The sequence below is a fragment of the Dendrobates tinctorius genome, unplaced genomic scaffold (genome assembly GCF_039654945.1).
Source record: "Dendrobates tinctorius isolate UK_male_01 unplaced genomic scaffold, ASM3965494v1 ptg000171l, whole genome shotgun sequence".
NCBI classification, from domain to species: domain Eukaryota; kingdom Metazoa; phylum Chordata; class Amphibia; order Anura; family Dendrobatidae; genus Dendrobates; species Dendrobates tinctorius.
In genome coordinates, this window is record NW_027361838.1 from 19,420,246 (window position 1) to 19,445,896 (window position 25,651).

Below are 25,651 nucleotides of genomic sequence, written 5' to 3' on the forward strand. Positions count from 1 at the left end.
ACAGGAAGTCTCTCAGCTCTGGAGACCTGGATGTCATCATGACGACATCGGGTCTCCATGGCAGTGATTGGGACCCCGCGTCACGCCACGGGGTCTCCAATCCAAAGACAGAGGGTCTGTCAGCCCCTGTGCCGGCTCCAGAATGCTGTGATCGTTCGATTGCAGCATTTCGAGGGTTAAAGTGCTGGGAGCAGTCCGTGACCGCGCCTGGCACTTAGTGCCGGGTATCAGCTGTGAGAATCAGCTGACACCCGGCTGCGATCGGCCGATCGCTATAATGTACTATCCCGTCCATGGGAAGTAAGGCCCAGGTCACATGGATGGGATAGTACATCGGATGGCAGAGAGGGGAAAATACACAAGTTATACTGAATCTTTTCTCACAAAAGTATATATCAATCTGCTGAGCTCCCCGTGCTCTATAACATGGAGCCGACTGATTGGACTCCATTTTCATGTTGACAAGTTCCCTTTAACCAAAGCATTCAGGTAAATGCACTCTGTACGAATTTGCTGCAGTTTTTCCATTTATTCTCTGCATAGTTCAAGAGCAGCTAAATAGATGAGATTTTAGCCATCTCATCAACACTTTGCAAATATTTTCCATGTGTAAATTGACCTGCGGTGCAGATTTTTAAGTGTGTAGCATGTCATTTCTTTCCGTGGAAAATCTACATCAAATGCGCTATGTGTGCAAGTACCCTTTGGAGGCAAAAGACAATTACAACTTTTACCTATGCAATTTATCATAGCCAAACGCCAATATCATGCAAAATACAATTACATATACAAATAGATAGCTCCCTCCCTATTCACTAATACCAGCGTGCTGGAGTCAGAAGCACCTGATTCATGAAGAGGCGTACGCTTCTTAAAGGGAATCTGTTGGCAGATTTTCAGCCGTGTAATCTGAGAGTAGCATAATATGGGAGCAGAGAACCTGAATCAGTGATATGTCAATTACTGTGCTGTGTTTTGCTGTTTCAATACAATCAATGTTTTATCAGCAGGAGATTATTACTACAGGACAACTAGCCTTGTGCCTCCTAGTCAAACTCCACCCCCCAGCACTGATTAGCAGCTCTCGGTCACTATGCATTGTACACAGAAAGTGTAGGCGAGGTTATACAGGGCTCAAATCTACAACAGAAAAAACTTTTTCATACCTGCTGCACCCAGTAAACTAAGTGATACATCGCTGGAATCAGGGTCTCTGTCCTTACATCATGCTGCTGTCAGATTACATAGAAAACAAGCAAAAAAATGCTGAAACAAGGTTCAATACAAGTAGTATTGGTGAATTTTCAGATTAATTATTCTCCTTTGGTGATCACCCCCAAATTTATATATCTGTTTTTGCTATGTTGGATTTCCAATCTCCCCCATTTCCCTTTTTAGTTTACATAGTTACATAGGTTGAAATAAGACCTAGGTCCATCAAGTCCAACCTTTCTCCACCAATTGTACATTTTGTTACTAATTAACTTTAACCTAAAATGTTATGTGTACTAAGAAAACCATCCAGCCCTTTTTTTAAAAGCTGTTATAGTGTCTGCCATTGCTACCTCTCATGTTAGGGCATTCCACAGTCTGACTGCTCTAACTGTAAAGAACCCTTTCCTTTTTAGCTTTCTTGTACCCATAGTAAGTGCCTTCTGGTCCTTAGTATGATCCTTTAAAGGAATAAGTCATGCGCCAGTATACATGTAAATCAGATCCCCTCTGAGATTGATTTTGTGTCATCAATAAAGATTTATACTCTTTGTATTGAACTTCATCCCAGCACATTTCTTTTTGCTCTGTTTGTTTCTATTGCCATTGAGTGCGTGTGGGACAGTTAAATAATATTTCTCTTTGCTTGTCAGATTAAATAGCAAAAACCTACCAACAGATTCCCTTTAATGAATCCAGTGCGTCTGAATAGTGTCGTGAAATCTTATTTCAGTCAGAGACTGGAGTAAGCTTTGTAGCTAAAGGATCACTACCACCCACCATGAATTTGACGAGTGGACATCACCATTCCCTGTCTCATCCCCGTCCCACCTAAGCACCTCTCATCTTGGCGTAGCTGGTCAAAACTGGCGTGAAAACGCCAAAAGTTGCAAAATGTTGCAACTTTTCAAAATGTAATGGACTTTGTTGAATGAGGGCTATAGTATTAGAATAAATCAGTAAAGCTTTCCAGCCAGTATCTACACACAAAAAATATGTTTTATGTAAAAGCAGATTGAAAACTGCAGTCTCTCATTTGCTTGCTGTTAACATCAGCATACTTTGAAGAATGACTTATTTTTTGTTAGTGGAACCCCAAGGGGCAGTTTTGGGGAGTAAAGGCGAATGTAATTCATTAACTACACTGCTGATAGATTTATACATATTGTATGAACTGTATTAAAATGACCGCACGGTAACTATTTGTGATAGGAAGAAAGACTTCTGGGACCTGAAATTGCACCGCGTCACCTCCAGGACAAGTGACCATTTAATGGCACAGGTCTTACTGTTTGGCATCATATAATGGGGGAGCCATAACACCACTAGCAAATGGTGGGATTCTATTGAGATATTTATGGCACATAACTAGCTCTGAATCATCGCGTAGCATCACTCCATATGAACGCTGCAGAGGGATATTTCTAAATATTATGCAGCAGCGGTTCTGAGTTTAATTGTCTGCAGATGGTAGATGATCTATTTCGCTCGCTTGTTGCCACAATTCTAATAGCTTTCAGGCTGTTCTGTGGAAATTAGAAATCCCTCAGAAAAAGTTTGTCCTTAATTTTCTTGTGTCTTCTCTCCATGTCATCTTCCAGCTGTTGTCTTTGACCTCTCAGCTTTTTTTTAACAATTTATAAAATCTAAGAGCGTCACAAAATTAGTATTAGGGCATGTGCTGTTCAGACCTGCGTTAAAGGCTCCTCTTGTAGAATTTGCTGCAGATCCAACTAAAAATAATTTAAAAAAAAACAGCTGATAACTGGACTGTACCTGTAACAAGCAGACACTTTTGCCTCAAGAGAAGTTGACAGTTTCACATTGTGATTGGGATGTAAATTAATCCTTTAACAAACCCTTGCAACATGATCAGGGATTTACAGTACCTTAAAAAAGTATTCGTACCCCATTAAATTTTTCATGTTACACCCATGGACTTAAATATATTTTTTGTGGATTTCATGTTATGTACCAACACAAAGTAGCAAGAATTTGTGAAGTGTTAAGGAAATGATGGTTTTCTAATTATTTAAAAAATACAAATATGAAAATTGTGATGTGCATTTTTATTCAGCTCTTTGTAGTCTGAGACCCCTAGGTAAAGTCCTGATTGAATAATTTCCTCCAGACGTCATATAACTAGTAAATTTAGTCCATCTGTGTGTCTATTATTCTCAGTACAACTACAACTATTCTGTGAAGGTCTCAGAGGATTGTTTGAGAACATTAGGGATCAAACAGCGTTATGAAATCCAAGGAACACACCAGATAGGTCAGGGATAAAGTTGTGGAGAAGAGTAAAGCAGAGTTAAGTTATCAAAAATTAGCCCAAGGTCTGAACATCTCACAAAGCACTGTTCAATCAATCATCCATAAATGGAAGTGGTATGGCACAAATGCAATCCTAACAAGACACAATTGTCCACCTAAACTGTCAGCCCAAACAAGGGGATTACTAATTAGAGAAGCAGCCAAGGGACCCATTGGCACTCTGAAGGCTTCAGAGATCCACAGCTCAGGTGGGGGAATCTGGCCACAGGACAGCTAGTAGCCACGTTCTCATATTCATTATTTGATCAGTATTTTACCTCAGTGTTTGGGAGCCACAATCAGGAGTGGAACGATCAGAGGAAAAGTATAATAGAAACCCGTCACCACATCTGTATTTATCACCCAGTCCTGATTTTGGCTTACGAATACTGATGTAAAATACTGACCAAATACTGAACACGTGAACGTAATCTAAGTCGTATACTCCACAAATCTGGACCTCATGGAAGAGTGGCAAGAAAAAAGCCAGTTGTGAAAGCAAGAGAAGACGACCTGTTTGCAGTTTGCAAAAAGCCATGTAGGGGACACAGCTAGCATGTGGAAGAAGGTGTTCTAATCAGATGAGACCAAAGTAGAACTTTTTGTGCTAAATGCAAAATGCTATGTGTGGCAAAAAACTAACAATCCACATCACCCTGAAAACACCATCCCAACCGTCAAACATGGAGGTGACCTCATCATGCTGTGGGAATGCTTTTCTTAATCAGGAACAGGAAAGCTGGGCAGAGTTGATTGTAAGATTGAAGGAGCTAAATGCAGGGCAATCCTGGAGGAAAACCTGTTAGAGGCTGCAAAAGACTTGAGACTACGGCGGAGGTTTATCACCCAACAGTACAATTCCATTATGCCAGAGCCATAATGGTATTGTTTAGATCAAGTCATATTCATGTGTTTGAATGGCCTAGTTAAAGTAGGTATATCACATAAAATCCTGATAAAATACATTCATGCTTGTGGGTGTAACATGAAAAAATGTGGAAAAGTTCACAGGGTTTGAATATTTTTTCAGCTCATTGTATGTAGAAACTTATCTACTCATCTACACGGAGCCCTGCTTTGGTGTAGTTACTCAGCTGGTTCCTTTAAGGAGAATAACTGTTTTCACTGATTGCCTCAAAGCATCACACTCAGCCAGACTCTGCTTTTCGTTAATAATTGTTAAAGGGTCAGACATTGACTTGTAGAGTAGTTACCTATCTTAAGTGGTACTTGCAGGATAGTTTCTTTTGTTCTGTGAGAAAGCTAATTTACTAGTTTTTGCAATAAAACTGTCTTTTAGTGTGTTGCCAAACCTAAAAACCCAATATAAATCTGGTATCTCTGTAATCACATCGATCCAAAGAATAAAGTCGCCTAATCACTTATACCGCATACGGAACAGCATAAAAAATAAGTAAAACCAAATCTTCACCTGCTGTTGATTTTTTAATTCTGCCTCCCAAAGGTCGCTGTAAGACTCACATTTATCCTGCACTCTACGCTGAGCGTTTACATCGGGGTTTCCATGTAATTCTCTGAAATATTTGATTCAGATGGAACCCCCAGTTGAAGATTCACTTTAATGAGGCAGATGGAGGCACTGTAGATACTGTCTGGCCACCTATGATCCTGCGATGTCTGTCTTTTTAGGCGTGCATAAAAGCGCGGTCGGCTACAATTTTGTGCATTTCTGAAAAGAAAAAAAAAAACTTGGGAGTTTCTTCTGAATCACATCACTTGGAAATTTAGATGTTACCCCCAAAGTATGTGCTCAGTGTAGAACGCAGGATAAATGTGATCCGAAACGTTATATAGAATGGTCCCAATCAAAGTTTCAACTCCATCCACAAAAGAAAATAAAGTCTCCACTCAGGTCTGCCATCTGTTAACGGAAATGTAGAGGGCTTCCACGTCACTGGTAGCACAAAGGTTCTGGAAAAGCGCTATGGCTCTTCGCACTCCAAAAGAAATCCAGTGAATTTTGCGCTCTCAAATCCAAATGCGCACCTCCCTTCTGAGCCCCGGAGTGCCTAAACCACATTTAGCGTCCACATGTTTGGCTTTTCTGCAGCAATGACAGCCTACCTGATTTACGGATGCGAGTCTCCAGAAGCATGATCTGGGCACAATGTACTGGTCACTACAGTGTAATGGTCACTACAACTGCAGTTTGCAATTTATTCCATAACATCCACTGCTTCTTGTTTCTGGAAAGCATCCATGGAGTCAAAATCGTCAACACACGTGTAGATAAATTCCCAAAGGAGTATAATGTCCAAAATGGGGTCACTTGAGGGGAGATGCTATTCTAGCACTGAGGGCCTCTGTATATGGAGTACACAAACTATTCTAGGAAAATCTACGCTCCAGGAGGCAAATAACGCTCCGTCGTTCCTGAGACTCGCCGTATGGCAAAGCAGTACAGCACAGCCACATATGGGGTATTTCTACATTCAGCAGAAATTATAGGATAAATTTTAGTGCCGTTTTTGCTTGTTTCTCCTTGTGAAAATGAAAAATCTGGGGCTAAAACAATTTTTTTGTGGTAAAAATGTAATTCTTTTTTCTTCACAACCCAATGGTATAAAAGTCTGTGACATATCTGTGGTGTCAATATGTTCACTGCACCCCTAGATGAATTCATGGTGGAGTGTGGTTTGCAAAGTGAGGTCATATATTGGGTGTTTCTTTTGTTCTGGCATCTCAGGGGCTCTGCCAATGTGACATGACACCCTCAAACCATTCCAGCAAACTCCAATATGTTGCTTCTTCCCTTCCAAACTTTGCACTGTACCTCAAAAGTAGTTTTCAACCACACAAGGGGTATCTTTGTAATCAGGAAAAATTGCACAAATTTTGGGGCCCTTTTTCTCCTGATGTCCTTGTAAAAGTGAAAAAATTGGGGCTAAAACAAGTTTGTGTGAAAAAATGTTGTTTTTCATTTTCACAGAACAACACTGTAAAATTCTGTGAAGCACCTGGGGTTCAAGATGCGCACAACATGTCTAGCTAAATTTCTTGATGGGTCTAGTTTCTAAAATGGGGTCACTTATGGGGGTTTTCCACTGTTTAGGCACACCAGGGGCTCCCCAAACACAACATGACACCTGCACACAATTCCATCAATGTCAGCGTTCCAAAACATCACTCCTTCCTTTCTGAGCTGTGCTGTGCACCCAAACTGTAGTTTTCCCCCACATATGGGGTTTCAGCATACTCAGGAGAAATTGCACATCAAATTGTATTGTGCAGTGTCTCCTGATTTAGTCTAAAGTTTGGGCTAAAAACTTTTTTGTGGGAAAAATTAGATTTTTTTTATTTTCATGGCTCAATGTTAGAAATTTTTGTGAAGCACCTGGGGGTTCAAGGTGCTCACCACACATCTAGAGAAGTTCCCTGAGGGTTCTACTTTAAAATATGGTGTCACCTGTGGGGGGTTTCCACTGTTTTGGCATATCAGGAGCTCTCCTTCCCTTCCAAGCTCTACTGTGTGGCCAAAACAGTAGTTTTCTTCCACATTTTGAGAATCAGCATACTCAGTAGAAATTGCACAACAAATTGTATTCTGCAATTTCTCCTGTTACTCTTATGAAAATGCAAAATTTGAGGCTAAAAAACATTTTTGCAGGAAAAATTTATTTTTGTTATTTTCACGGCTCAATGTTATAAACCTCTGAGAAGCACCTAGGGATTCAAGGTGCTCACCACACATCTAGATAAGTTCCCTGAGGGGTCTAGTTTCCAAAATGGTGTCATTTCTGGTGGGTTTCCACTCCTTAGTCACATCGGGAGCTCTCCAAACGTGACATGGTGTCTGCTGATTATTTCAGCAAATTTTGCATTCAAAAAGTCATATGACGCTTCTTCCCTTCCGAGCCCTGCCATGCATCCAAACAGTGGTTTCCCCCACATATGGAGTATCAGCATATTCATGAGAAATTGCCCAACAAATGTTGCAGTCCATTTTCTTCTGTTATCCTTGTTAAAATAAAACAATTGGGGTCTAAATTGTTGTGAAAAAAGTTAAATGTTAATTTTTTCTTTCCACATTCTAAAAATTCTTGTGAAGCACCTTAAGGGTTAATGATCATCTTGAATGTGGTTCTGAGCACCTTGAGGGGTGCAGTTTTTAGAATGGTGTCACTTTTGGCTATTTCCTGTCTTATAGACCCCTCAAAGTCACTTCAAATGTTATGTGGTCCCCAAAAAAACAGTTTTGTAAATTTTGATGAAAAAATGAGAGATTTCTGGTCCATTTTTAACCCTTATAACTGCCTAACAAAAAAATATGTTTCAAAAATTGTGCTGATATAAAGTAGACTTGAAGGAAATTTTATTTATTAACTATTTTTGTGTGACATATCTCCCTGTTTTAAGTGCATGCAAATTAAAAGTTTGAAAATTACAACATTTTCCAAATTTTCACCAAATTTCCATTTTTTTCACAAATGAACGCAAGTTATATCGAAGAAATTTTACCACTATCATGAAATACAATATGTTCTGAAAAAAACAATCTCAGAATCAGTTGGATCCCTTGAATCTTTGCAGAGTTATTACCACATAAAATGACACTGGTCAGAATTGTAAAATTTGGCCTGGTCATGAAGGTGCAAAAAACCTTGGGGGTTAAAGGGGTTAACGAGCCAGTTCATATAATGGAACAAATGACAGGTTTTATTTTACATATAAATCATTGCTTCTATACAGAACATGTATAACAGCTGGTAGACTGCACCTGACTCCTCAGCAAGAGATTTTCTTGACGCTCTAGCTATATTTTATTATCTTCTTTCTCACCTTCATTATTTTATTTTGTCCACTCACTATACATAAATATATGCATGTAAAAATATGCAATCCATCGGACATTGTACATTGTCCCACTTAACCCAATGCCTAAAAATGACGTGAACCCGTCTAATTTGTCCAAAGTGTGTATTTAGACATCTGTTTCCCAAACCCTGTCCTGACGGCCCAACCACAGGTCATGTTTTCAGGAAATCCGTAGTGTTGCACAGGTGACAGAATTTCTGATGTCTTGATGATACTTCCAACACCTGTGCAATACTAAGGAAATCCTGAAAACATGACGTTGGGGTCCGCGAGGACTGGAGTTTGGGAAGCGCCAATTTAGACCATGTTTGCAATATGAAAAATTGCTAAACGTCTAGCTTTCTAAATCTGCCACTTTTCCGCATGCTATAGAGAAGCTTTTGATCCAACTGTTTTATATCTGTCATAAATAAGTGTATAATGAAGGTTATGGTGATAATTAGAGATGAGCAAATGTGTTTGGATAAGGTGTTACCCGAGCATGCTCGTGTGCTAACTGAGTGTCTTCGGCGTGCTCGGAAAATATTTTCAAGTAATGGCGGCTACATGTCTCGTGACTGTTAGACAGCCGCAACACATACAGGAATTACCTAACAAACTGTCAATTCCCGGGATGTGTTGCAGCTGTCTAACAGTCGTGAAACGTACAGCCGCGGGGACTCAAACATATATTTCGAGCACGCCGAAGACACTCTGTTAGCACACCAGCATGGTCGGGTAACACCAAGCACATTCGCTCATCACTAGTGATAATATGTTTAATATTGATGCAACAATATAATATCATTTAAGCCAATAAAAGGAATGGCCTGAAAGAAATATAGCACAGTGTAACAACTCCTACATTCCCCTAGTTTCTGCCACCATTCTCCTAACTGGGGTACCTGCACATGGAGGAGGCAGGAGACTTGTAGAGTAGTCTAATATTTACTCTTGTTTTGCTGTATTTTGATACCAAGTAATTGCTCCTACACAACACGTAGGACCACAAAGCAGCCAACATTAAAAGCGATATAAATCCAAAGAACATGTTCAAGAGAAGAAAACCGTGCACCAGAATAGAGCCCAGACCAAGCTGTAGGTGTGTTGTTACATCCGGCTCTCTATACACTTCCTGTTAGCGCCCAGCTCATGAGCTGATGTGCTTCATCGTCTTTGCGACTTTGTGAATGAAGCCACAAATATAACCTTGTTACAACAGCCAGTGTAGAAATAATGGGAGACATAGTTGACGTCAGAGCCTAGAGTAAATTGCATGTCTTCATTATTCACAATTTCTAACCCGAGATTTACTGACTCATTTCCACAGTGAACTCTTTTCCTTTCCTCTCCTCCATGCTGTTTTCTACTCTCAGCTAGAAAATGTGGTGTTTTGGTAGTATGATGGTGAAACCGTATTCTTGTGGGCCTTGCTTCAGTCTGGCTTTTCTTCTCCTCCTCATGCATGCTGACCCGGAATTCTTCCTTTGCCTTAGCTGCGATAATCGTGACTCAGCTTACAACACCATACATTCGCATCGCCCCTGCTGCAGGCGACGACCAACTAACAGGTCAGACATTCAAGTACACACAACTCATCTATTCATTTCTTCTGCCTTTTATCGCCATCACTGTCATTGCCATTGATCATTCTGCAATCTTTCGTTCATTTCTTTACATTTCATTTTTTTTCTCTCCGTTTTTAGCTGTGCACTTGTTCTTGTAGTATTACTATTAATTCATCTCATTTATGTGCCATAAATCAACATTGCTCACTGCATGCAATTATTATGTGTGTATTGTGTGAGATGTTCTTTTTTTTGAAGCTTCTCGTGATCTGTTATTTTATAGCTGTGTACACATATGGTGAAAAATGTAATTACCAGGAAATATCGTCATTGTGCTCAGAAAACCAAAGATATCATAAATCAGTGTTTCCCATGCACAGTTTCCCTGATCCAGGGGTTCTTTTAAATCCGCTCACAGATTTCCCAAGTGACAACAGTAGAAACACCAGTTACTTTTACAGAAGCGATGGTCAGCACACGTAGGCCAGAATATACTATAGCTTTGGACAAGAAGTACAACATAGTTTACATCCACCAAACAAGTAGAAATGGTAGTAGGGGGTTCTTAGGATGTGAGAAATATCGGAAATAAGGATAGGATGGCATTAAAAATGAATCTGTCTACAAGATTTTTCTATGTAATTTGAGAGCAGCATGAGATATTGACAGAGACCCTGATTCCAGCAATGTGTCACTTAGTTTCTTGGGTGCAGCAGTTAAGATAGTCAGCATTTTCTCTGCTGCAGATCTAGCAGAGCCCAGTTGTTGAGCTGTGTATAATTGCCATGCCACAGCTTTCAATACAATGTATAGTGACAGAGTGGTGCTAATAAGTGCTGGGAGCATGGTTGGACTAGGCGGCATGAGGAAGCTTGTCCTGTAGTGATCATCTCCTGCTGATAGAACACTGATTGCATTGAAATAGCAGAACATAGCCCATTAAGTGACACATCACTGTAATTAAGGGTCTGTGTTCATACATTATGCTTTCACTGCTCATTAAAGTGAATCAGTCACCAGGTTTTTGCTGAATGTACAGAGACACCAATTCCAGCTATGTATCACTTAGTTTAATGGATGCAGCAGTTGTGATAAAATCACAGATTTTTGGGCTGCATATCTAGCAGCTCTCTGATGCTGAGCTCTACATAACCCTGCCCACACCACTGTTTGGCAGATTTCTTTTTACACTGTCCATTGGCAGAAATCTGTTGGGGTGGGGTCACAAAGAACAGTTGACTAGGAAGCACGAGACACCTAGTCCTGTAGTGATCATCTCCTGCTGGTAAAACACTGATTGTATTGAAATTGCAGAACATAGCCCAGTAAGTGACACATCCCTGTAATCAGGGTCTGTGTTCATAGATTATTGTGCTCTCAGATTACATTTGCAATAACCTGGTGACAGTTTCCCTTTAATCAGATTTTGTAGAAATAAGAGATTAAGAGTTATTAACATATCAATTTATTGCTCTGTTAAATAATCTCACAGTGACATTATTGCCATTGTTTCTATTTAGAATTCATTTTGTTTCTTAACAAGGAGAATGTAAAGTATAAGTCATGGCCTTATATCACTGCAATTGATTGTGGCAGATGGGTATAGTACAGAAACAGAAATCCAAATTGGATGCAAAAAACTTTGATTACTTCACCGATCTTGGATTCGCCTTCTGAGTGAACCATTGACATGCACATCTTTCAGTAGAAATCATTGATCTGTGTGTCAGCTTCGACATAAGGCCTATTTAGAAGAAGCAATAGTCAGCAAAGGGGAGTATAAGAATGCTCGTTCCTGATTGACGGCCTTGTGAACATGCCAGCAATCATTTTGCAAACAAGCAAAACACTTAGTTGTTCTGTAATCAGATTATTCTAGTATAAAAATTATCATTATTAGCAGCACATCACCCTGGGTAAACAGGGAATATGCTGCTGATAGCATGAGGCTGCATGGGGACAGCTCAATTGTATTCTTTTGTTTCCATCATTTTTTGTTGACCTGGGAAAACATACCAATAAACGATCACTTGTATGTAGTCAATGTTACACTAGCCATTACGCATGGACTAGCTGTATGGTGGAATAGTCAAAAGTTCCAAGGTCAAAACCCAGGAAGGTATGTCAAAGACAAAATTTAAGATAAATGGAAAGTCAGGGACAAAGTGTATGATCTGGTAATTGAGGTCAGATTGTGTCAAAGGCAAAAGGGATATACAAATAGGTAATCAAAAGGCAAATCCAAAGTCCGGCAATAAAAGATCAGAATACAGACCACACAGTGGAGTAAACACTCCACTGAGCTGAAGCTACAATTGGCAATTACCAAATATTGCCAGCTAGCTAAATAGCTTGGCAATTACATAGAAAGGAAAACACCTAGAAGAAACCCATACACTACACTGACATCCTGATTTCCCTGCTATCCATGAACTAGCTGAGCTGTAATGCACAGCACTGACATCCCGACACTCCCCTGCTATCCATAGGGTGGCTGAGCGGTCACTCACAGCATCCGTAGGACACGTGACAGTCGATCAGTGGTCATAAACAGGCCAAAATTTTCCTCCTAAATGTATGTAGGTGTAGATGTTTAGCAAGATGTCGAGACTGCTGCTCTATAATATAAGCTCCAGGTATTTATATGGTTGGAGTAATTGTTAGAAACACAATAATATAAATTAGTAAAATTTCTATTGAAAATAATACCTTACTATATAACAGTTAATGTAGAAAAATATTCCAAGTATAATGTATAGAATGTACAATTCTGTGTCTGTCTTTGCTCAGAGAGATATAGGCATACAGACTTGTGACAACACCTGGTGGCTAGCGTAGTCATTCTGCAAAATAACACCGGAACGAGTAAATCTGTATAAAAACAGCAGACAATGGATAATGTTCTTACAAATGCATACATACTAGATGTATACCGGGTTTAATCTTCTAATTTTACCATGCAAGCCACCCCCTACATGAATTTTTTATCAATTAAGGTAAAAATGGTATACTTTTATGGACAATATATTATGGTACCCCAAGTGGTTATATACCGTATGTCCTTTCCACATGTACAGTCATGGCCAAAAGTTTTGAGAATGACACAAATATTAATTTTTACAAAGTCTACTGCTTCATTTTTTCTAATGGCAATTTGCATATACTCCAGAATGTTATAAAGAGTGATCAGCTTAACAGCAATTACTTGCAAAGTCAATATTTGCCTAGAAAATGAACTTTATCCCCCAAAACACATTTCAACATCATTGCAGCCCTGCCTTAAAAGGACCAGCTAACATCGTTTCAGTGATCGCTCCATTAACACAGGGTGTGGGTGTTGATGAGGACAGGGCTGGAGATCAATCTGTCATGATTAAGTAAGAATGACACCACTGGACACTTTAAAAGGAGGCTGGTGCTTGGCATCATTGTTTCTCTTCTGTTAACCATGGTTATCTCTAAAGAAACACGTGCAGTCATCATTGCACTGCACAAAAATGGCCTAACAGGGAAGAGTATCGGAGCTAGAAAGATTGCACCTCAGTCAACAATCTATCGCATCATCAAGAACTTCAAGGAGAGAGGTTCCCTTGTTGCCAAAAAGGCTCCAGGGTGCCCAAGAAAGACCAGCAAGCGCCAGGACCGTCTCTTAAAAGTGTTTCAGCTGCGGGATCGGGCTACCAGCAAGCGCCAGGACCGTCTCTTAAAAGTGTTTCAGCTGCGGGATCGGGCTACCAGCAGTGCAGAGCTTGCTCAGGAATGGCAGCAGGCAGGTGTGAGTGCATCTGCACGCACTGTGAGGTGGAGACTCTTGGAGCAAGGCCTGGTCTCAAGGAGGGCAGCAAAGAAGCCACTTCTCTCCAGGAAAAACATCATGGACAGACTGATATTCTGCAAGAGGTACAGGGAGTGGACTGCTGAGGACTGGGGTAAAGTCATTTTCTCTGATGAATCCCCTTTTCGATTGTTTGGGACATCTGGAAAACGGCTTATTCGGAGAAGACCAGGTGAGCGCTACCACCAGTCTTGTCTCATGCCAACTGTCAAGCATTCTGAGACCATTCATGTGTGGGGTTGCTTCTCAGCCAAGGGAATGGGCTCTCTCTCAGTCTTGCCTAAAAACACAGCCATGAATAAAGAATGGTACCAGAATGTCCTCCAAGAGCAACTTCTCCCAACCGTCCAAGAGCAGTTTGGCGATCAACAATGCCTTTTTCAACATGATGGAGCACCTTGCCATATAGCAAAGGTGATAACTAAATGGCTCAGGGAACAAAACATAGAGATTTTGGGACCATGGCCTGGAAACTCCTCAGATCTTAATCCCATTGAGAACTTGTGGTCAATCATCAAGAGACGGGTGGACAAACAAAAACCTTCAAATTCAGACAAAATAAAAGCATTGATTTTGCAAGAATGGACTGCTATCAGTCAGGATTTGATCCAGAAGTTGATTGAGGGCATGCCAGGGAGAATTGCTGAGGTCCTGAAGAAGGGTCAACACTGCAAATATTGACTTGCTGCATTAACTCATTCTAACTGTCAATATAACCTTTTGCTACTCATAATATGATTGCAATTATATTTCTGTATGTGATAAAAACATCTGACAAACACACATAAAAACCAGAGGCCAGCAGATCATGTGAAAATATAATATTTGTGTCATTCTCAAAACTTTTAACCATGACTGTATTGATGCTACATGGAAAGTAATGGTTTTAATGTTTGAATTCTGAATATAGGGTTCACAAGAAAAAAAATGTATGACGCTCCATAAATATATTTTGGGTAATTTTGCCACCTTAGCAAAATGATTACCCTAGTAACAGTACAGTATACAGTAGTCTTTTATTGCTAAGTGTCACCAGTAACAGAACTGTAAATTAATATATGGTTATTTTGTGTTAGTTTTTTTGGAGTGACACATAAAATAATTTTAAACGAAGATCCTCAAACATTATGTAGCATATGGCAAGATTAGATAGATAGATAGAGAGATAGATATGAGATCGATCGATAGATAGATAGATAGATAGATATGAGATAGATAGATCGATCGATAGATAGATAGATAGATATGGGATGGATAGATGGATAGATATGGGATGATAGATAGATATGGGATAGATAGATATGGGATAGATAGATAGATAGATATGGGATAGATAGATAGATACTGTAGATAGATACTGTAGGTAGATAGATAGATATATATGGGATAGATAGATAGATATGGGATAGATAGCTAGATAGATAGATATGAGATAGATAGATAGATAGATAGATATGGGATAGATAGATAGATAGATATGAGATACATAGATAGATAAAGAGAGATAGATAAACATAGAGAGATTGATAGACAGAGAGATAGATACATACATAGGTATGGGATAGATAGATAGATAGATATGGGATAGGGGATAGATAGATATGAGATAGATATGGGATGGATAGATAGATATGGGATAGATAGATAGATAGATAGATATGGGATAGATAAATAGAGAGAGATGGATATGGGATAGCTAGATAGATAGATAGATAGATAGATAGATAGATAGATATGAGATACAGTCATATGTTAAACTTTGGCCACCCCTATTAATGTTAACCTTTTTTCTTTATAACAATTTTGGTTTTTGCAACAGCTATTTCAGTTTCATATATCTAATAACTGATGGACTCAGTTATATTTCTGGATTCAAATGAGGTTTATTGTACTAACAGAAAATGTGTAATCTGCATTTAAACAAAATTTGACCGGTGCAAAAGTATGGGCACCTCAACATAAAAGTGACATTAATATTTCGTAGATCCTCCTTTTGCAAAAATAACAGCCTCTAGTCGCTTCCTGTAGCTATTAATGAGTTCCTGGATCCTGGATGAAGGTATTTGTGACCTTTCCTGTTTACAAAACAATTCCAGTTCAGTTAAGTTTGATGGTCGCCGAGCATGGACAGCCCGCTTCAAATCATCCAACAGATGTTCAATGATATTCAGGTCTGGGGACTGGGATGGCCATTCCAGAACATTGTAATTGTTCCTCTGCATGAATGCCTGAGTAGATTTGGAGCGGTGTTTTGGATCATTGTCTTGCTGAAATATCCATCCCCTGCGTAACTTCAACTTCGTCACTGATTCTTGCACATTATTGTCAAGAATCTGCTGATACTGAGTTGAATCCATGCGACCCTCAACTTTAACAAGATTCCCGGTGCCGGCATTGGCCACACAGCCCCAAAGCATGATGGAACCTCCACCAAATTTTACTGTGGGTAGCAAGTGTTTTTCTTGGAATGCTGTGTTTTTTAGCCTCCATGCATAACGCCTTTTTGTATGACCAAACAACTCAATCTTTGTTTCATCAGTCCACAGGACCTTCTTCCAAAATGTAACTGGCTTGTCCAAATGTGCTTTTGCATACCTCAGGCGACTCTGTTTGTGGCGTGATTGCAGAAACGGCTTCTTTCACATCACTCTCCCATACAGCTTCTTGTGCAAAGTGCACTGTATTGTTGACCGATGCACAGTGACACCATCTGCAGCAAGATGATGCTGCAGGTCTTTGGAGGTGGTCTGTGGATTGTCCTTGACTGTTCTCACCATTCTTCTTCTCTGCCTTTCTGATATTTTTCTTGGCCTGCCACTTCTGGGCTTAACAAGAACTGTACCTGTGTTCTTCCATTTCCTTACTATGTTCCTCACAGTGGAAACTGACAGGTTAAATCTCTGAGACAACTTTTTGTATCCTTCCCCTGAAAAGCTATGTCGAATAATCTTTGTTTTCAGATCGTTTGAGAGTTGTTTTGAGGAGCCCATGATGCCACTCTTCATAGGAGAATCAAATAGGAGAACTACTTGCAAGTGGCCACCTTAAATACCTTTTCTCATGATTTGATACACCTGGCTATGAAGTTCAAAGCTCAATGAGGTTACAAAACCAATTTAGTGCTTCAGGAAGTCAGTAAAAAGTAGTTAGGAGTGTTCAAATCAAGAAAATGATAAGGGTGCCCATACTTTTGCACTGGTCAAATTTTGTTTAAATGCAGATTGCACATTTTCTGTTAGTACAATAAACCTCATTTGAATCCAGAAATATAACTGAGTCCATCAGTTATTAGATATGTGAAACTGAAATAGCTGTTGCAAAAACCAAAATTGTTATAAAGAAAAAAGGTTAACATTAATAGGGGTGCCCAAACTTTAACATATGACTGTAGATAGATAGATAAAGAGAGATAGATAAAGATAGATAGAGAGATAGATAGATACATACATAGGTATGTGATAGATAGATAGATATGAGAGATAGATAGATATGGGATAGATAGATAGAGAGAGATGGATATTGGATAGATAGATATGAGATAGATAGATAGATAAAGATAGACAGAGAGATAGCCAGATATGAGATAGATAGATATGAGATAGATATGGGATAGATAGATAGATAGATAGATAGGGGATAGATAGATCAATATATTGATTGATAGAAAGATGGATAATGCCTATGTAAGGGACAGCTACATGGACAGTATACACACATATAACCTAACTGCATAGTTATACATGGTGTGCTTTATTATGTTAACACACACTGACAATTAAAAAAGTATCACCAAAAAAATTATGGATGCAAATTGCATTAACCTTTTTGCGGAATCATTAGCATTACCACTCCTTATAATTGTCCGAATTTATCAATCTGATGGCCATTGTTGGTGGGATCCACATTTGAGTTCCAGTAAAGATAATTACACATTATAAAGACAAATTGTTCATTTGTTGTCATGTTTTCATTGCATTTATAGTTTTCAAATCTAATATTATATAGAAAGAAATGAGGGCAAAAGTTTCCAGAAAGCCCGCTTGCTTCTGAAGCATATTTCTGCTGCCGAGCGCACAGGAAATGAATTGTCTCCGTGAAACTCATGTATTATCTGCCTTCTGCAGACAACATTTTTGGACAGTGACAAATCATTCATGAATGGGTCACCGTGCATTTTGTAACCATGATATGGAAAAACATCCAGACTTGCTTACATTAATGCACAATATTTTCTTAGAAAAACTAAATACATTCATTTTAAATCTGCTGAAAAGAGAGGAACGGCAGCAAACCAATATTATTCCTTCATTACATCCCCAGATACAGGGGCAGGGTGGGCCGAGTTATGGGATAAGGATGTATTCAGACCTCTTGGATTGGTTTCATGTCGGCATTTTAAGGATTTCCTGGAAACAACTTTTCACTTATCACTTCTGCTGGTCAATGGAATATTATATCAGCGCATGGATTGTTCTTTTTGTTGCATTAATATATAATAAAGCAAAGGCATACCGAGGTACATATGATGTGTATTCTTTAAATTGACAAGGGTACCATCGAGGTAACAATTAAACCAACATCACAACTCCCATGTAGCTAACATCAAGCTGCCTTCACTTCTCATTAAAGGGATTCTCTCACCAGATTTTTGCTGTACACGCAGAGACCCAAATTCCAACGATGTATCACTTATATCTGCAGCAGAGAAAACTTAAACTATCTGTATAACCCCGCCTACACTACTGATTGGTAGATTTCTGTTTACACTGTCCATTGACAGAAAGCTACTAATGGATTTTTAAGGGCAGGGTTGCAAAGAGCAGTTGACTAGTAGGCACGAGACATCTAGTCTTGTAGTGATAATCTCCTGCTTATAAAACACTGATTTCATTGATACAACAGCACACAGCCTAGTAAGTGACACATCGCTTGAATCAGACTCTCATCATCCCCTACTTCTTGCTGCTCTCAGATTATAGATTATATAGCAGAGACCTGCTGACAGATTCCCTTTAAACATGGAATTTTTGACAATGGACAATCTTTTTGTAACATTTTAATAGTATTGTCATTAGTTTTTTATTTTTAGATTAGATGATACTTTAAAATTTATTGTGCATTATTTAAAGCATTTAATACAAAGAATTTTTGTGGGTTGAGTGGAAAAGTCTGCACTGTTTTTGATGCTCTCGTTTACACCATAAAAACAGCAGGGGAGTAAACTATTGAACTTATTATTCCCTCTAAGTCAGTTTTCTAGCTTCAAAAAGTTACGCAATTTGTCGGGAATGGCAGTTGCACAAAATTTTGCCACCTTTTGCACCAGACCCATCATCACTCTTATTAAAAGTAGATAGGACTTAGTAAAATAGGCTCGGACTTAAAGGGAATCTGTCACCTGAATTTGGCAGGCTATTTAAATGACTTCAGTCCGGTCCGATGGGTGGTGTTTCCTCTCCATTCCTCCTCCCCATCCTTGGCCGCCGTCCTCAATAATTTCTGGAATTGGAGTAGGTGTCCGCCATAGTCCGTGCGTGTGCAATGCCATCTTGCCTCACGCACGCGCAGTATGCTTTGCCCAACTGCGGGCAAAGCCTAAAAGAATTACTGCACATGCGCCGGATAACTATGACCCGGAAGTATTTCGCTGTGTTCCGGGACATAGTTAACTGGCGCATGCGCAGTAATGCTTTTAGGCTTTGCCCGCAGTCAGGCAAAGCATAATGCACGGGCGCGAGGCAAGATTGATTTGCGCACGCGCGGACTATGGCGGACAGCTACTCCAATTCCAGAAAATATTGCGGACGGTGGCCAAGGATTGGGAGGAGGAATGGATAGGAAACACCGCCCCATCGGACCAGACTGAAGTCATTTAAATAGCCCACCAAATTCAGGTGACAGATTCCCTTTAAGTCTAGTAGTCTACGGATTCCAGACTGGCTTACAAAATGCCAACCTTCAAAAATCCCCCCAATGTATGAGGAAAGTGTTGAATTCCTCTGTCTTGGATAAACTATATTCTCAGTGTTACTTCACAATTCCTAGAACACAATTTGACACTGGATTTTTTGAGCAGAAGGAAAAATCTGCAATCATGAAACTCCTGAATACTCATTTTCTTGTTAGTATATTGCTTTATAGATGAAACTGTCACGGCACAAAATGATAAACATTACATGCATAAAGAGGCAATAAGTCACAAGTGACATTGCTGCACATCAAAGTGCCGTGCCTTGCTGACTGATAGAGCAGGGAAATATATTCTTCACTCAGAACTTAGTAAGACAAGTAGGAATTCACTTACTTGCTCCATAGAAAGGAGAATGTCTTATGTAAAGTACTAATCATTTGTTGAAGCAAGTGTACAATTTAGAACAGTCTCTGTGAGGCTTTGTTCACACAGTCGTCATTTTGGCAGAATGCATATAGTCGTGCATTTGTTTGTATACATTTTGTAATTCATCATCAAATGACCATTATTAAAAAAAAAGTATGCCTCCTGTCAAATATACAGCAGCATAAAGCATACATAAAGTAGAGAAGAGCTGCCACATCTGCATACAGCCTTGTGCTCCTTACTATTGCATCTTGCATTTAGTGTAAGATTTAAGGGGAATCTGTCAGCAGGCTTTTGCTACCTCATCTGACACCAAAATACTGTAGGAGAAGAGATCCTGATTCCAGCGATATATCACTTACCGTATTTAGCGGTTTATAAGACGCACCGGATTATAAGACGCACCCCAAAATTTTGAGGAGAAAAACAACTTTTTTTTAATAAAATGGTGGTGCTTCTTATAATCCATGCATCTTATTGCCTACCGGAGGTGGTGACTGCAGTGAAGCGAGGTCCCAGGGTCGCTGCTGACAGAGGCAGGAGTAGGGTGATGGTGCAGACCCCAGACTGGGAGAAAGGGGTGTTCAGATGTGTGATGCTGCAAGTGTTCAGTGGTGTGGGAGCTCCGCCGACATTTTGTGAAAGCCCGGAGCCCCCGTACTTCCATGGTTTTACTTTGTGGTGGACTCTGGGAAAATGGCCCCCAGGGGCGGCGCATGCGCAGATGGAGATCTTGGCGCTGAGATCTCATCTCCCGAGATCTTGGTGCCAAGATCCCCATGTGTGCATGCGCTGCCATTTTCCCTTAGTCCACCGCAATGTAAACCATGGAAGTGTAGTGGCTTCGGGCTTTCACAAAATGTCGGCGGAGCCCCTGCACCACCGAACACCCGCAGTGTCGCACCTCCAAACAGCCCCTCATCCCTGCGGCCTGCAGCAACATGCCACTCTTGCCTCCTCCAGCAGGGACCCTGGGACCCTGCTTCACCATGGCCGGTAAGGTATATTTGAATTATATGATGCACCCCCATTTCCCCTCCAAATTTGAAGGAAAAAAGTGCGTCTTACAATCCGAAAAAATACGGTAGTTTACTTGGTGATACAGTTGTGATACAAGCAGAGTTCTGAATACTGCCCCCACCACAGCTTTCTGATCACATTGTATATTGATAGTAAGCTACTAATCAGTGTTGGAGGCATGCTTGTACCAGGGCTCATGTGGGCACGAGTCCTGGCAGTGGTAATCTCTTGTTGGTAAAACCTTCATTGTATCGAAGCAACATCACACAGCCTAATAAATGACACCTCTCTGAAATCATTGTCTGAGCCGCTACCTCATGCTGCCATCAGATTACATAGCAAAAACCTGCTGACAAATTCCCTTTAAGTTGCAATCTAAACGTCACTAAATTGTATTGGGGACTGGGATGCACATAATATTGTGTGGAACATCATGTTTCACTCAGCTGGAACATGTACAGCAATTGTCCTACCTCAAACCACAGCCATAGTGGTTTGTAATATGTACAAAATGAAGGAATAATACTGCTCACATTATATATACTTATTACATCTCATCTGTGAGCTTCAGTCATGCAGTCCAATGCTCCGCCATGCTTGATTGATGTGCCACACACCATTGTTTCTAAGCCAACTTTGACTCAATCTGGTGCAAAAAAAGTACAATATATTCTCTTCACCTTCATCTGCACGCGGACTTGTATAATGCTATAGTAGAGGTTTATAGTATGAAAATCATGTTACAGATTCCGTTTAACTCCAGTAGATGCATAATACAGACTAGTTAGAGTGTCTCCTGGTGTCTCTTAAAAAAAATTAGCCCTTGTAGTTCTGGTACTGTTTATTGTGAGAAAATAAAACCCAGACATCGCAGCCATGTGTGCTTGTAGAACATCGAGTTCCAGTCTATACTGTTCTTGGAAGGATTTCCATTAGATTATAAAACGTATCTCAAATTTTCACATTCCACTGTTGAGCATTACTGATGGTAGACAATGTGCTGCCATTCCAACCGGTCATCCACGAATATTATTAGGACCGACCTGACCTGCTCTCGTAGGAACCCAAGTAGCACAAAACAATATTGTTCCATCTGACTAAATGGTCCCTTGAATTTATTAGGTCGCACTTCCGATTTCCTCTTCCCACCATTTTCAGCAGTGGCTATTGGTTGCCGTGAACACCTGCAGATACAAAACAGCCTGTCAACTGCCCTGTATAATTTGATCGTACAGCCATATTTCCTTCTGTCAATTCTATACATTTAGTAGGTTAGCAAGAAGTAGGGAGCACATAAGAGGGAGTGTGACTGCAGAATCAGGAATCCAAAGGTGGATCGGCAATTGGTGATTAAGGGTAAAAGCCGGTGATGGGCTGAAACGCGTCCTATGAGTTGGTTAAAATAAAAGCCTAATTCACAGAAGGTGTGCTAGGACTCCATTGTAATCTATGACTGCAGACTCAGACTACGTAGTGGTTTATTTGTTGTCTGTTGCCGTAGAGACACATAGGCTAGACACATTGCAAAGTTTGCAGAGTTACTTCACTTTTTTTATTTTATATAAAATAAGACGAAAAATATTGCAAAGTTGGACATAGCCTTTAAGGCAAGTCAAGAAAAAACATACTTTTTTTTTTAAGAAGCCAAATACATTGAAAATCTCAACTATTCCTTTCAATACAGTAAAAAAATGTATATAGTAAAGCAAATTGACCAACTTTAAGTACATTTTATAGGGAGAAGTAAAAAAAAAAAAAACAGTAAAGTTTTGCAAAGTCATTCATTCTGCTGCGCATCACTGAATCTTATTAAATATGCGATCTAGGGATACGCCTTGTAAAAAAGGAATCATTTTCAGACTTTCTGAAGTAAATTCCAATTTCCAAACCATCTTTCTTCTTTGTGACAACTCACATGATGAATACTGTCACACTTTGATTAAAAAATTGGAGGCTTGGTAAAAAAAATAAAACAAAATGCAAGAAAAAGGATTGCAAGGGAGAGAATTGAACATTGCGTCTCTTTTATTTTTCATCTTATATTTATTTAGAAAAGAGAATGGATATTCCATTAGATGTGGATTTGACATTCCATCACATTATACGATAAACAGTGTAAACAGGACTTTAGAAATAAAGAACTGGGAAAGCTAAGACAGTAGCCGCTGCAAGGCACTGGTTATCTCATTTAGGCAGATATTAAATGTGGATGCCAGTGGTATGATACTCAGCTGCTTCCCACTTTGTGAATAAATTGCTTAGAAGGAGTCTTTTGACTACCAGATGTGACCTAGATTTTAATTTCCAAAGGCAAAAATAGGCTATTGTACTGAAAAACAATTGCTGGTGAAATGCATGGTAAATGAGCTTATCACATATTTCCAGGTGTTTCAACTAATATATAATAGAAACACAGATTCACTTATAAGAAACAATTAAGGGAAACTGTCCAGCCAATCATCAGAAGGGAAGGCTAGACACGTATTATGTTGTTAATTCAATGTATTTGTCAGTAACATGGAAGCATGAGAGGTAATGAAATGCTCGAGATGATCTGAAGTTAGGCTAGGCTCTATATATCTTGCGTAATAAAGGCAAGTTGTGTTTCCTTCACCTGATGCGATTTTTACACGAGAGATCAAGAATCGGAGGGGAATCAACCAATGTTTGTCACAACACACGTAGGCCTCAATTTATCAAAGATTTTACCACAGAATTCTGGCATAAATTTTTTTGAAAACTCACAAAATTGGTGGGCATTGTGAGCCTACAGTCAAATTTTGCAACTTTTGGCATTCTCACTCCATTTTCACCCAGCTCTGAAAAAGTAGGCGGGCATGTGGCAGGATGGGGCAACATCCTCTTGACAAATTCATAACTCTGTAATTGGAGTAAAATTTGTGGTGAGGTGCTCACAGAGGTGCACTCCACTTTTCAGACTCTCGATTCATTAAGTGGCGTGTGACTCTTCATGAATCAGGAGCGTCTGACTCCAGCCTGCCCCCTCATCAAGACTGGCTATAAGACTGGGGTCACACAACCGTTTTTTTCTCATCTGAGAAAATCAGTTTAATTAGGCTAATCACACTCTGATCTGAGGTTGATCAGAGTGTAATCTGATTTTTTCAGAGGAGGAGAAAAAAGTTTCTCCACCTTCTCTATATTTGTCAGTCCGTGATAATCGGACCGCACTTGGATGTCATCCGCGTGAGGTCTGATTTTTTTTTTCAGAACCATAGAATGGAGTGGGTGAGTGTAAGGCTGCCACCAGGAATTTCAGGGCCCCATACTGGCAACATTTTTGGGCCCCCATGAGGCTGCACCCCAGCTCTGCCTCCACCTCCTCCCCTCAAAGTTTCCATAGTCCCACCACCCACTCTTCAAAAAACTCCACTTAAGCACCACTTCCTCACCAATCAATCTTTAACAGTTTCCATCAAACACCATATCACATATATAGCCATCATCTTTTGTTCTGATCAGAAAGCGCAAATAGGGTCTTATCTGATAAACAAAGGAAATAAAACATTATAGGCACACTCATCTGATCTTTCTATAAAAGCATGTAAAGGCTGCTGCTGGGCTTCCAATAAAATGACATGCAGAAAAAGAGGAATACGGTGGTTCAAATGTGTAGTCACACAAGGTTAAAGCACGAATGCTGTTTATTCTTCATCAGGACCAAACCACTATGATGTAGTTCTCTCCTTCCTGGTCCCTTGTATTCTCTCCTTCCTGGTCCCTTGTGTTCTCCCATTCCTGGCTTCTTATGTCTTCAACTCCATGTGTCTCCATTCTGTCCTATGTATCCATTCTGACCAACGTGTCTCCAGTCTGTCCCCATTTGTCTCTATTCTGCCTCCCTGTCTTCATTTTGCCCCATGTGTCTCCATTATGCTCCATTTGTATCCATTCTGCCCCCCATGTCCCCATTCTGCCTTCATTTGTCTCCATTCTGCCCCTATATGTCTCCATCCTGCTCTCATTTGTCTCAGTTTTGTCCACATGTCTCTCCAACCTGCCCCCCATAGTGCTGCTTTACAAAAAAGTTTAAAAAAAAAATTTCCTTACCCGACCTCAGTCCAGCGGCATCTTCTCCCTCATCCATATGAGGTGCCAATGTCGGTGATGTGCGCGCCAACGTCAGCTGCCAGTCTGTGATTGCCTGGCTACTGTTAACTATTGCCGTGTGGGAAGCCACTGGCAATAGATTTCAACTGAACGTGCGTCTTCAGATGCACGTTCAGTTACTGAACAGGCAGGATCCTGCCACTGGGGACAAGTGCAAAAATAGCTGGAAGGAAGGTGAAGAGATATAATATATTCCCCCACCACCAGAAATCCACAGTATATTCAGAGAAAATAGAAAAAAATACAGAATTAAAACTTAACCTTTACTTAATTAATCATAAAAAAGGTTTCAAACCTCATATATAAAATATCTGTGCAAACAGTGATATCAAAAAACACCAACAAACATATCCCTTTACCATATAAGCAGAGCCCATCTCCCTGTTTGGGAATAAAAGTTATTTATGACAGTGGACATGT

The 25,651-nt window shown here is 39.9% G+C and overlaps 1 protein-coding gene across 5 annotated transcripts in view; it reads left to right on the forward strand.

The window, feature by feature from the left end:
• Positions 1 to 25,651, forward strand: part of PTPRM (protein tyrosine phosphatase receptor type M) — a 929,698-nt gene that overhangs the window by 606,158 nt on the left and 297,889 nt on the right. For 3 of the 5 annotated variants that reach the window (XM_073550942.1, XM_073550938.1, XM_073550939.1), the window contains exon 14: positions 9,837 to 9,911. The exons of the other annotated variants lie outside the window; for them this stretch is intronic. In XM_073550942.1, coding sequence (XP_073407043.1) covers positions 9,837 to 9,911 — 75 coding nt within the window. The remainder of the gene's footprint in view (positions 1 to 9,836; positions 9,912 to 25,651) is intronic. 5 annotated transcript variants of the gene reach the window in all.